The sequence below is a fragment of the Aptenodytes forsteri genome, unplaced genomic scaffold (assembly GCF_000699145.1).
Source record: "Aptenodytes forsteri isolate BGI_AS27 unplaced genomic scaffold, ASM69914v1 Scaffold25, whole genome shotgun sequence".
Lineage (NCBI taxonomy): Eukaryota > Metazoa > Chordata > Aves > Sphenisciformes > Spheniscidae > Aptenodytes > Aptenodytes forsteri.
The window spans coordinates 370,912-383,514 of NW_008796180.1; the positions used below are offsets into that span (position 1 = coordinate 370,912).

The 12,603-nt window shown below is 44.8% G+C and overlaps 1 protein-coding gene across 3 annotated transcripts; it reads right to left on the minus strand.

The window, feature by feature from the left end:
- Positions 1-5,997: 5,997 nt before the first annotated feature.
- HOXB3 (homeobox B3) lies at positions 5,998-8,965 on the minus strand. Of its 3 annotated transcripts, none has more exons than XM_009287743.2 (2): positions 8,489-8,965; positions 5,998-7,394 (listed from the first exon to the last, which is right to left on the minus strand). In XM_009287743.2, exons 1-2 carry the CDS (start codon positions 8,922-8,924, stop codon positions 6,631-6,633), a joined length of 1,200 nt encoding a protein of 399 aa, XP_009286018.1. In that variant the 5' UTR covers positions 8,925-8,965; the 3' UTR covers positions 5,998-6,630. The 3 variants fall into 3 exon arrangements, with proteins under 3 accessions (XP_009286018.1, XP_009286017.1, XP_009286015.1); XM_009287742.2 differs by having other exon boundaries at positions 5,998-7,397; XM_009287740.2 differs by having other exon boundaries at positions 5,998-7,397; positions 8,477-8,965.
- Between the last annotated feature and the right edge of the window lie 3,638 nt (positions 8,966-12,603).

Genomic DNA, 12,603 nt, shown 5'->3' on the forward strand with positions numbered 1-12,603 from the left:
GTGAGGGGGGGGGGGGGGGGGGTAAAAAAATAAGCTGCCTGCTGCAGAATGGAAATGTGGCTGGTTTGTAGTTTTTTTGTTCAAGCTCCATTTCTCCCATTTTGCAGCGGAGAGGGACGGGCAGGCTGCATTCACGCAGGGAGAAGCCTAGAAACTTTTGTCAGTTCAAGCATCTGTGTGGGTGGCAAGGGTTTCTGAGAAACACATAATAAATCTGAAGCTGAAGCCGAGGCCGAAGCGCAGTTTAGCAAAGGGGCGAAGAAAATAAAAAAGCATTTGCGAAATGCAGCTCGATTGAAGGGAGAATTTCCCTAAATATTTCATATCTGTGAATGCGCTTATCGAAATCAGCATAAATCTATTCAGTCTCGGCAGATCAGGACGGATGTAAAAATTAATAGTTAAGTTTCCGATAATTTCTTGCTTGTTTGGATTAAAGTGGCGCTTTGGGGGTCTCAGGCTTTGTCATGAGGCTGCCGGTTCCTCCTTTTCGAGGGACGGTGCGGTTCACCAGGGAGCTGGGATACAGCAAACGAGTTTGGGATGCGAAAGGAAACTCTTTCCAGCCACTCCCAACTGTTCTTGCTGCTTTTGCCAACACTAAATTTGCAAGGAAAAAGAAAAGAAAAGAAAAGAAAAGTCTTCCCAGCCTCCCAACTGTTCTTGCTGCTTTTGCCAACACTAAATTTGCAAGGAAAAAGAAAAGAAAAAAGAAAAGAAAAGAAAAGAAAAGAAAAGAAGAAAAGGAAAGGAAAAGAGAAAATAGAGGGGAAAGAGGGATTTTTCCCACGCACCAGGCGGAGGCACAAGGAAAAAAAATAATCTCCCTACTCAAGGGGAAAGGCATCACCTTATACGAATAAATTCACAGGGTTAGCGAACGATAGAGAAATGCAATCACTGTGAGACAAACCCGGGCCTGCTTCTTTAATGCAAATTAAACCGTGGATGTGAGAGGAGTTGTAAGAGGGAGCCCGTCCAGAAACTGAGAGGTGTCACGCTCTGAGCCTCGGAATTGGCTTCTTTTTGAATTTAACTAGTTCCTGGGAATCCCTGACACAAAACCCAGCAACATGGCGACCGGGATGATAGGTGGAAAAATATATCCAGTGAGAGGGCGGGGGGAAGCCAACGACAAACCCAAGCCCAGCCCGAGCTCTTGTTCTTTGAGCCGATCCCAATCAGAGCCTGCACGCTTTTATGCTTTTAAATTACAGCATCCCCGAATGGTAAATTGCTCTCTGCATGGACGGCCACAACCCAGCCCCGGTCCTGGGGAGAAAAACAAGCCCTGTCTCTCTGTTCTACCGTTATTTATTATTGCGGGAAGGTTATAATTATTAACCTGGAACTTCATTTATGAAGAGAGATCAGAGACAGAAAGAAGCGCGAGATCATTTCTCATGGAAAGCTTTCTCCGCTCGACCTTTTTATACGTGTGGGTTTACCCAGGCACCTATGGGTGTCCCTGGCTGCGCACACAGGTGTATAGAATACAGATACACACACGCACACACTCAGTTTCTACAGCCCAGCCCTTTTTTCGGTACCTTTTACAGCCTTTTCACCCTTTTCTCCCGGCAGCAATCAAAATCCCCCTCTCCTTTCCTCCGGAGGGGACCTTCCCCTCTTCATCAGCCACAGAAACGGAGCATTTCGAGCCTGACAAGCAGTCCGCTCCCTTTCCAGAACCATAAAACTTTTAGTGGCCCTCGCTGCTTTAATATAAGTTTTCTTAGGGCTTTAGAGCATAGAAAGCAAATTATTCACGGTATTATCCCGTCTGCTTGTGCTGCTGGCAAAGGGTTAGTCTCCCTTTTGCTTGCACTGGTAATGTGACCTTTGGCGGCGGCTTTTTCCCCTCTTAATAACAATTTTAGGTCTGCGTGTTGGTCTGAGGGGGGTGTAGGTGCGTGCGGTTTCGTGTGCATGTGTGTGCACACGTATGTGTGCGCGTGCACGTGTGCGCGCGCGTGCACGTCTGCGCGTCTTTTACTTATAATTAATTATAATAAGTGATTTAGTTCCTCTTCACTTTTAAGGTCCCCGCATGGAAACTCTGGGCCCTTTTTCTGGTTTTGTGTGTGATTAATCCTTTTCCTTTGTTTTCATTCGCGGCCCAATGGCAGAAGAGAAGAGAAGAGAAGAGAAGAGAAGAGAAGAGAAGAGAAGAGAAGAGAAGAGAAGAGAAGAGAAGAGAAGAGAAGAGAAGAGAAGAGAAGAGAAGAGAAGAGAAGAGAAGAGAAGAGAAGAGAAGAGAAGAGAAGAGAAGAGAAGAGAAGAGAAGAGAAGAGAAGAGAAGAGAAGAGAAGAGAAGAGAAGAGAAGAGAAGAGAAGAGAAGAGAAGAGAAGAGAAGAGAAGAGAAGAGAAGAGAAGAGAAGAGAAGAGAAGAGAAGAGAAGAGAAGAGAAGAGAAGAGAAGAGAAGAGAAGAGAAGAGAAGAGAAGAGAAGAGAAGAGAAGAGAAGAGAAGAGAAGAGAAGAGAAGAGAAGAGAAGAGAAGAGAAGAGAAGAGAAGAGAAGAGAAGAGAAGAGAAGAGAAGAGAAGAGAAGAGAAGAGAAGAGAAGAGAAGAGAAGAGAAGAGAAGAGAAGAGAAGAGAAGAGAAGAGAAGAGAAGAGAAGAGAAGAGAAGAGAAGAGAAGAGAAGAGAAGAGAAGAGAAGAGAAGAGAAGAGAAGAGAAGAGAAGAGAAGAGAAGAGAAGAGAAGAGAAGAGAAGAGAAGAGAAGAGAAGAGAAGAGAAGAGAAGAGAAGAGAAGAGAAGAGAAGAGAAGAGAAGAGAAGAGAAGAGAAGAGAAGAGAAGAGAAGAGAAGAGAAGAGAAGAGAAGAGAAGAGAAGAGAAGAGAAGAGAAGAGAAGAGAAGAGAAGAGAAGAGAAGAGAAGAGAAGAGAAGAGAAGAGAAGAGAAGAGAAGAGAAGAGAAGAGAAGAGAAGAGAAGAGAAGAGAAGAGAAGAGAAGAGAAGAGAAGAGAAGAGAAGAGAAGAGAAGAGAAGAGAAGAGAAGAGAAGAGAAGAGAAGAGAAGAGAAGAGAAGAGAAGAGAAGAGAAGAGAAGAGAAGAGAAGAGAAGAGAAGAGAAGAGAAGAGAAGAGAAGAGAAGAGAAGAGAAGAGAAGAGAAGAGAAGAGAAGAGAAGAGAAGAGAAGAGAAGAGAAGAGAAGAGAAGAGAAGAGAAGAGAAGAGAAGAGAAGAGAAGAGAAGAGAAGAGAAGAGAAGAGAAGAGAAGAGAAGAGAAGAGAAGAGAAAAGAAAAGAAAAGAAAAGAAAAGAAAAGAAAAGAAAAGAAAAGAAAAGAAAAGAAAAGAAAAGAAAAGAAAAGAAAAGAAAAGAAAAGAAAAGAAAAGAAAAGAAAAGAAAAGAAAAGAAAAGAAAAGAAAAGAAAAGAAAAGAAAAGAAAAGAAAAGAAAAGAAAAGAAAAGAAAAGAAAAGAAAAGAAAAGAAAAGAAAAGAAAAGAAAAGAAAAGAAAAGAAAAGAAAAGAAAAGAGAAAAGGAAAGGAAAAGAGAACCTCGTGGGGAAAGAGGGATTTTTCCCACGCACCAGGCGGAGGCACAAGGAAAAAAAATAATCTCCCTACTCAAGGGGAAAGGCATCACCTTATACGAATAAATTCACAGGGTTAGCGAACGATAGAGAAATGCAATCACTGTGAGACAAACCCGGGCCTGCTTCTTTAATGCAAATTAAACCGTGGATGTGAGCAGTTGTAGGAGAGGGAGCCCGTCCAGAAACTGAGAGGTGTCACGCTCTGAGCCTCGGAATTGGCTTCTTTTTCCTGAATTTAACTAGTTCCTGGGAATCCCTGACACAAAACCCAGCAACATGGCGACCGGGATGCGAGGTGGAAAAATATATCCAGTGAGAGGGCGGGGGGAAGCCAACGACAAACCCAAGCCCAGCCCGAGCTCTTGTTCTTTGAGCCGATCCCAATCAGAGCCTGCACGCTTTTATGCTTTTAAATTACAGCATCCCCGAATGGTAAATTGCTCTCTGCATGGACGGCCACAACCCAGCCCCGGTCCTGGGGAGAAAAACAAGCCCTGTCTCTCTGTTCTACCGTTATTTATTATTGCGGGAAGGTTATAATTATTAACCTGGAACTTCATTTATGAAGAGAGATCAGAGACAGAAAGAAGCGCGAGATCATTTCTCATGGAAAGCTTTCTCCGCTCGACCTTTTTATACGTGTGGGTTTACCCAGGCACCTATGGGTGTCCCTGGCTGCGCGCACAGGTGTACAGAATACAGATACACACACGCACACACTCAGTTTCTACAGCCCAGCCCTTTTTTCGGTACCTTTTACAGCCTTTTCACCCTTTTCTCCCGGCAGCAATCAAAATCCCCCTCTCCTTTCCTCCGGAGGGGACCTTCCCCTCTTCATCAGCCACAGAAACGGAGCATTTCGAGCCTGACAAGCAGTCCGCTCCCTTTCCAGAACCATAAAACTTTTAGTGGCCCTCGCTGCTTTAATATAAGTTTTCTTAGGGCTTTAGAGCATAGAAAGCAAATTATTCACGGTATTATCCCGTCTGCTTGTGCTGCTGGCAAAGGGTTAGTCTCCCTTTTGCTTGCACTGGTAATGTGACCTTTGGCGGCGGCTTTTTCCCCTCTTAATAACAATTTTAGGTCTGCGTGTTGGTCTGAGGGGGGTGTAGGTGCGTGCGGTTTCGTGTGCATGTGTGTGCACACGTATGTGTGCGCGTGCACGTGTGCGCGCGCGTGCACGTCTGCGCGTCTTTTAATAATAATTAATTATAATAAGTGATTTAGTTCCTCTTCACTTTTAAGGTCCCCGCATGGAAACTCTGGGCCCTTTTTCTGGTTTTGTGTGTGATTAATCCTTTTCCTTTGTTTTCATTCGCGGCCCAATGGCAGCCCCCCCCGGGGTTTCACCCCAGAAGGGGACGCAGACACGAATCCCGCCGTCTGGACTCCGGACCGTTTCGAGCGGTCCCTTCCCTGCGTTCTCTTCGCCATTTTTACTCAGGCGTTATTTATTTTTGCCTTGAAATCCGACGGATAGGACAAGATAAAATTGATAACAGAAAGTTTATTCAAGAATTGTTCAACAGACAACCCTTAAGCAAGGAAATAAAATAACTACTATAAGAACAAAGAAAGATCTCCAAAGAGGAGGGGTGAGGTGGGAGGGAGGGATTAGCTATAGTTCTTCTAATTCAGGACTATACAATTACAGTCTGGTTCTGCTCTCATGCCTCCAGTAGAACTAATTACATTATTCATAAGTACGAAGGTAACATAAAACTACTGGTCTTTCTAAATTACAATAACTAAAATAAGCTTGTTGTACAATGACAAGGAAACACAATGTCCTTTATAACAAGTAAATACTAAAAAAGTACAATTTGATTCTTTTTTCCTCATATAAATACATAATATTGGGGATAAATAATACAAAAAAAGGAAAATATTTTAAACTGGCTATAACCAATAAATATATATGAATGTTCACCAGAACACACACCTATTGAAGGACGTCTCGACTGAGTTGGACGAACGCCCTTCAAAGTTGTTTTTATACCCATTATATGTAAACTCTAAGTGCAACAAAGATGTCCAGACAAGAAAGCATTAGCAAATACTAGAGATCCATTCACTTCTGCTTCGATTGGAGGACATTCCGTTTGTTCAAATATACCCTGTTTTCACGTAAGGTCAAGAGAAGAGGAGGAAGGAAGCGTAGGACTTCTAAGTCTTAAGATTGCTTTTCTGTTAATGAACCCTAAGAAAAATACCCCCAAAACAAAAAACCCCAGCGCCGTCGAATGGAGACGTCATGTCATCAGAGGCAAAGGTGGGAAAATATTCAGACCTGTCAACTCTTTCTTCCTCTCTTTGGACTGCTGTTACTGTTGGTGGGGGCTTTTTAGGCATTTCAAAAACTTGTTTCCCGAACCTTTTGCAATTCTTAGACCTCTCTTATTCTAATTTTTTTAATTATTATAATTTTTTTTGAGAGGGGAGGCAGGGGCCGGAGGGGAAGAGCGTGAATCCCACGCGTTGGCAGGTGTGTATATTTGCAGTTTATGTGCGGACTGGTGGGAAGTTACTCAGCGAAAAAGGATGCCCTTCCTCTGAAGGCTGGGAAGGAAAGCGCGAGGTTCCTCTTGAGAAGGAATTGGAGAGGAGGGTAGTTTTCTTGCGAATCTCTTTTGATTGCATATGTATACATGTGTGCATGTTTACATAGATGCAGAGACACCAACTGTAAAGATTTGCCTGGCTGACTATTCTCCTTTCCAGTGTCCGAGAATTATCAGTGACGATCTGTACTTGGTTTGGAAATGAAGGATGCTGCTGCTAGAAATCTGCTAGATTCCCACAAAGCTACCCCAAACCCATTTCAGAAGCATTTGTGTTGAAACACAGGAGGTATATCTCTTCAGAGAGAGTTGCTCTTGGCAGTAAATACTGAACTGGTTGGAAATTGTGCCTAATAAAACCCAGGAATAACAACAGCAAGCACAACAACCTGGTAGAAATTGCCCTGTCAAAGAAAAAAAGAAAATAGCTCAACACAAATGTTCCTGAAGCCGATCCTGCCCTCTTCCCCTCTCCCACGCCCCGTGGCGAGGTCCCATCCGCTTCGCCTGAGCCTGTCCCTGCTCCCTATCACAGGTGGGTCAGCTTGGGCGCCTCTTGGATTCTGCCCTGAGAAGAAGCGTGGTGCGTGGAAAGGTCTGTGTAGGTGGGGTGGGTCTCGCATGGTCCGTGGTGCTGGCTCGGGGGCATCTGCGGAGGCCCGTTGTAGTCCATGTTGGCAGCCTGGTGATGTGGCAGGTGATTGAGGCCGTAAAGGGACGGGCCAGAGGCGGGCATAGAATCCACATAGTTACCTCCAACATAGACGGGGCTTCCCTGCATACTGGGAGTCCCGTAGGCCACCCCGTTCCCTTGTAAGACGTGGGGGTCATACTCGGGGGCCGTGTTGGCGTATTTTTGTTGGGAGGGGCAGCCTTTGATGGGGTTTTGGTAGTTAGTTGACATGGCATAGGCATTTTGGTGGGGTTTATTGAAGGAAGGTGGCGAGGGGGCATCATAGTTACTGCTCATGGTGTGCAAGGCGTTCATAAATCCGGCGGAGGATTGCATGGGCTGGGGCGGGCTGCCGGTGGGGGAAGGCCCTCCAGAGGAAGACCCCATGCCTTTTGACTTCTGATCTTTCTTGTACTTCATCCTCCTGTTCTGGAACCAGATCTTGATCTGCCTCTCGCTGAGGTTCAGCAGGTTGGCCATCTCCACGCGGCGGGGCCTGCACAGGTAGCGGTTGAAGTGGAATTCCTTCTCCAGCTCCACCAGCTGAGCGCTGGTGTAGGCTGTGCGGGCTCTCTTGGAGGCCGAGGAGCCTGGAGGGCTTTTCTCGCCACTGCAGGTTTCTGCTGGCCGCGAAATGAAATAAAAGATAATTACTTACATGCAGAAATTGAATGCATCGTTTCTTAATAAATCCTGGAACAGGCACAAGAGTTCGACCCCCCCTTTCCTCACCCCTTCGCATTAGCCTGCACTCCATAATCATGTCATTTATTAAGAGTTCTGTTCTCCAAAGCTGCCCCTGGTTTATGAAAATTTGATCATGTCATGTAGAAAAGGATTCCAGGGCCATTTATTTAGGAGTCGATTATTTCCAACAGATAATTTTGAGAAAATAATATTTGGCAGGGGGGCAGTCACTGCAAAGCCAATTAATACTAACACGGGTCAGTGTTGGGAGGTACTTGGTTTGCCGAGGTACGAATGCACGCACACACGCGTATCTTGTGTCTCGTATTTGTGTAACACAAATATTTGCATGTACGTTGTTAAACACCGAATTGCATTTGTACCTACCTTTTTATGAGATAAACATGTATATAACAAATTATGTTAACGTAGAGTGAAGTGTGTGCCGCAAAGTTTATATGAATATATTTGTCAGAACAGTGATATTTCCATACTGATTTTTTTCTTGATCGCGTTAGAGATGTGCGTGTATGCATGCAAGAATATCCATTTGTTTATGCATCTGCTCTCTACGTGCACACATACACTCAAAGAGCACCAGGTTTACTGCTGTGTCCGGAGGCAGGGAGGTGGGAAGAGAACAAGCACTCCGCTTTAGCATCGCTAGGTTGAGCAGTGGGCGTACATTTTCATGTATCTGTACCTACACAGTCAGACATCGGCTGTGTACAACCGCCTGGTTGTATTTCCCTGTGGTGCTCCGGATATGTTTAAAATAAACCAAGTGTGCGCAGTCAGCGCTGCAGGATGGGCCAAGACTCGTTCAGCCTGGCCAGGGCATGCGGCTGGCAGTCTTGGGATCATGCCCAGCACCAGGATCCTCGCTGGATCCTTGCTGCATCCTCACTGCGTCCTCACTGCGTCCTCTCCCCCTCTCCCCTCCCTCCAAACAAGACCACTCCGGCCGGTGGCTTCATTACCTTGCTGTTTAGGAAAGCAGAGGGTTACAAAAAGCAGAACAGTGTACCTGTGCTAGGGGAGCTGTTTTTCTGTTTGGAGTTTTGCCTCGATTCTTTCATCCAGGGGAAAATCTGCTTGGTGAGACTGGCGCTTGCACTGAGGTTGGCTTTGCTGGGGGCAGTTTTACTGCTCCCCGACTGGTTATTGCTGTTGCTACTGGTGCTGTTGGTGGCAGGGTTTGGGGGCGGCGAGACGGGGGGAGGCGGATGGTGCTCCTGGGGCAAACTTGGACGCATGCAGCTCCCGTTCAGGTCTTTACTTTTTGCGTGCGGGGTTGTGTTGCCAAGAGACTGGAGGGAGCAGGCGGACCTCTGGTAGTCGTTCTCCACGTGAGAGGCTGGCTGGAAGGGCTGCTGGGGACCCTCGTAGCCGAACCCATTGGCACTCCCGTAAGAGTAACCCCCAAAGAGCGTGGAGCTGTCGTAGTACGTTGTCTTCTGCATCTCTGGGACTCCCCAAAATGATTTTTCCGGCTACCAGGGTCTTGACACCCCTATGGCAGAACATTGGCACCCCAAGGCCACGTGACAGGCCGTTTCCAGCTGTCTATTGGAAGCTGACCTGAAAGGTTAGGAGAAAACACACAATAATAGTACCCGGCCTATGAATCCATCTTGGGGCCTGAAAGGCCCATGACATGAATAGGGTCCCACAGAACAGGGCGAACAGATGCTTTGAGCAGATTTTGTCCTGTGTGCAGCCTAAGGAGGCTCAACAAATGTTACGGTGCAAGTGTGTTGAGCTGATTTTGGGGGGTAGTTTTCCTGGTTGGTTCGTTGTTTGCACCTTTTTTTCCCTTAGAGGAGGGCACCCAGGATGTATAACTACACACATGCTCTTTAAGTACACGTGGTTTCATCTGTATACATCTATTTACTTCCATATTTATCTATACACATATATACACACCCCCACGCATGCACTTGTACTCCCATATAAAATGTGTGTGTATATGCATGTAGATGTGTGTGTCGTGTGCACGTATACACATCCGTGTCCAGATAGCGCACACATTAATGTAAATATAAGAATACGGAATGGATAATCGCTAGCTACAAGCACGAAAGGAAGGAAAGTCTTGCTTTCTTACCCCTGACCTATTCAAATCAGCCATTCGCACACATAAAAACCAGCAAGACGTTATAGCATCAGAAATTAAAAGTCTGCTAAGTTTCTTGTAGGGCCGTTGTCCAGTCCATTTGTTTTTAACCTGAAAACAGCAAATAGTCAATATGTTTTATCCAGGTAACGGTGTCCTGACACAGTTGGCTTGATTTGCTGTTTGCACAGGGACTCTCAATGTCTTTGGAATTCAGTGCAAATATTTTAGGCAGATTTAAGCAGGGGCATGAATTCAAGAATGTGCTTCTTTTGGCCTGTTTGTTAGTCTCTCCCTCTCACTCTGGTAGCACAGGTTGTATTTAGAAAACATACCCTTCATTGCCTGCGCTGCTTTGTACTCATCAGTCTTGAATCTGGAACTACCATTGGCAAGATGTGATTCCAAAACCAGTTTAATTGCTGTTGTTTTTTTTTCGTTGGAAAACAAACGCATCACCAGGCCATTTGCTCTTAACTTTCTACCCCTTTGATTTTTCATCCTTCCTCCCTCCCTCAATCCAAGCTCAAAAAGTCTAAAACCTCAGTCCAAAACCTCAAATTACAAAATGAAACCTTCCTCTTTTATTTCCCTCTCTGGCCTTTTTCTTTTTCTTTCTCTCTTTCTTTCTCTTTCTTTTCTCAAAACATACACTTTCTCTACCATAAAGACAGAGTAGAAATACCCTTAGAAATATGAAAACTATCTCGACCTGAAAATAATCTGATGTGTGAGGATCAACCAAGCAGCAAACGTATTTTAAAAAGGCAGTGACTTCTCTCTGCAGCTCAGAGTTTGCGAGGAGCCACTGTGCATTTTGTTTTGAAATTTGTATCCATTGTATATTTAATTGTATCTATTGTATATTTAATTTTATCTGGGCTCTTTCATTCTCTAAAATAAAATAAAATAAACTTTGTGGAGATAAAGCCTAATGCGATATTTCTAAGTACCGGGGTTTAACAGAAGCCATAGCTGGACAATAAATAACATCTTTTTTTCCCTTCCCTGACTGCTGCGTTCGTATGTCATGTCATATGAAACCTCCGTATACTTCCAACACAGTCTCAGACAACGTGTCCACGAAGGGACTGCTTCGCTTTTTTACACTGATTAAATCCTTTATGCATTCCCAAATCTGTATTGCATCTTCCACGGAGATGTATTATTGTCTACAGAGAGGACGATACCCTTGCTGGGAGTTACTCTCATTTGGTTTCCTCGTCATGATAAATATGTCTTATTAAAAAGTAGACTCCGCTACCCGAGCCGAGAAGCTGTGAATTAATTAACAAACAGCAGCGCCTTTATTATGAATAGGTTTGCTGAAAATATCTACGAGGGCAGAGGTGGGAATTTCTCCAAGGCCTTCCTGTCTGGCATAGGTTTCTTAAAAAAACAAAACAAACCAAAACAAACCCAAACCAGAACCGAGCGGAGAGGCTCGGCTAAAGCAGCTAAAAATAACAGCGACGATTTTTTTTTTTTTAAATGTCCATAAAATAAATTTACAATCCCCTTCGCCCAAAAGCTCGCTCGCTTGTGGCTTCCACAGAAGATTTGCTTTGTACCTCATCTCTCAGCGCCTCACAAATGCCGCTCATTTATCTTCGCCGAGGACGGCCGCAATCCTAATTATTTACTCCAAGGGATTGTTTAAAAAAAAAAAAAAAATCTCAGGCAGAATGATAAATATTCGATTATCTCCTGTTCCAATTAAAGCCGGGCAGGATCCGCGCTGGCTGTTTCATCGCGCTCCAAGTTTCACTTTGCGAGCGGTAACATTTAACCACAAACTCTTTGCCTGCAACTTTTGAGTGCGAGGATTTAGGGACATTAAAAAAAATAAAATAAAATAAATAAAAACCGGGGGAAGGCGCGAGAGGGAAAGGGCTGCGGGGAGGAGGATGCTCGGGGAAAAATCAGACGGTCGGGGGAAAAAGAGACAAAAAATCTAAGGCAGAGGTATTCTCCTGTAAAGCCATCCCCTCCATGTTGGAAATCCTAAATTCACAACCTGACTGTGTTTATGAAGAAGAGCAGCGCCTTTCCCCTCCCCCCGCCCCCTCCTAAGGTATATTTCCCAGAGCCAGCGAAAACAGGCATAGCCCCGCTTTTAATTTAAATTATTATTAATAATAAATATTCTAAACGTGCCCTTAACAATAGGTCGGCTGCTCAGAAAGAGCTCAAATCCCAGCGACTGCCTTGCGGTGGATATGCCTGGAAAACAGAGACGCATTCCTAAAATTTCCCTCTTCCCTCCCCCCACAACCGAGCTTCACCCCAACCAGAACTCCCCAGTTGTAAAGCAGGGGGGAAAAAAAGGGCCCTGGATGAGGGCTGCAAAAGAGTCTCTGCGTGGAAGGAAGCTTAAAGCTTGTGAACTCTTCTTGAACCGAGATTGGAGTCATATGGTCATAAATCATTGGGACATATACTCCGCCATTCACAAAGTGATAGCCTATTTGAGTCCGGCTTACCTTAGTCTCTGACGAGCAAAGCACAGGCAGACATAATATATTTTCACATCCAGCATCCACGCAATCAATAAGCAAGGAATGACCCCCTTCCTTTAAAAACGTTAAAGGAATATACGAGAGAGAGGAAAAAAATCCAGCATGTGCATGTATATATGTATAAAAAAAAAGCCAAAACAGAGGGGGAGGGGGCTCAGCCAGTGGAGCTTTCGGTTACGGCAGCTCAAATTGTCTCTCTGTCTCCGTTTGGGGAAGAGGGTGAAAAAAAAAAAAAAAATCAAGATGCTTTCCAGCTTCCAAGATGTGCAGAAAAGCTGAGGGCTTTGAATGGACAAACCCTGAGATTCTAGTTGCCCTATAGACTGGTACGCGCTGCTCACTGATAACAATGGCCTCTGCTTTACCACAGCAAAGGGGAAGAAGGGAAAGGAGAAGGGAAAAAAAAAAAGAAGGAAAGAAAAGCTGAACACAACACCCCCCCACCCCCCCCTTTTAACTATGCAATGCTTGGCTGGGATTAAAATAATAACGAAAAGAATCCAG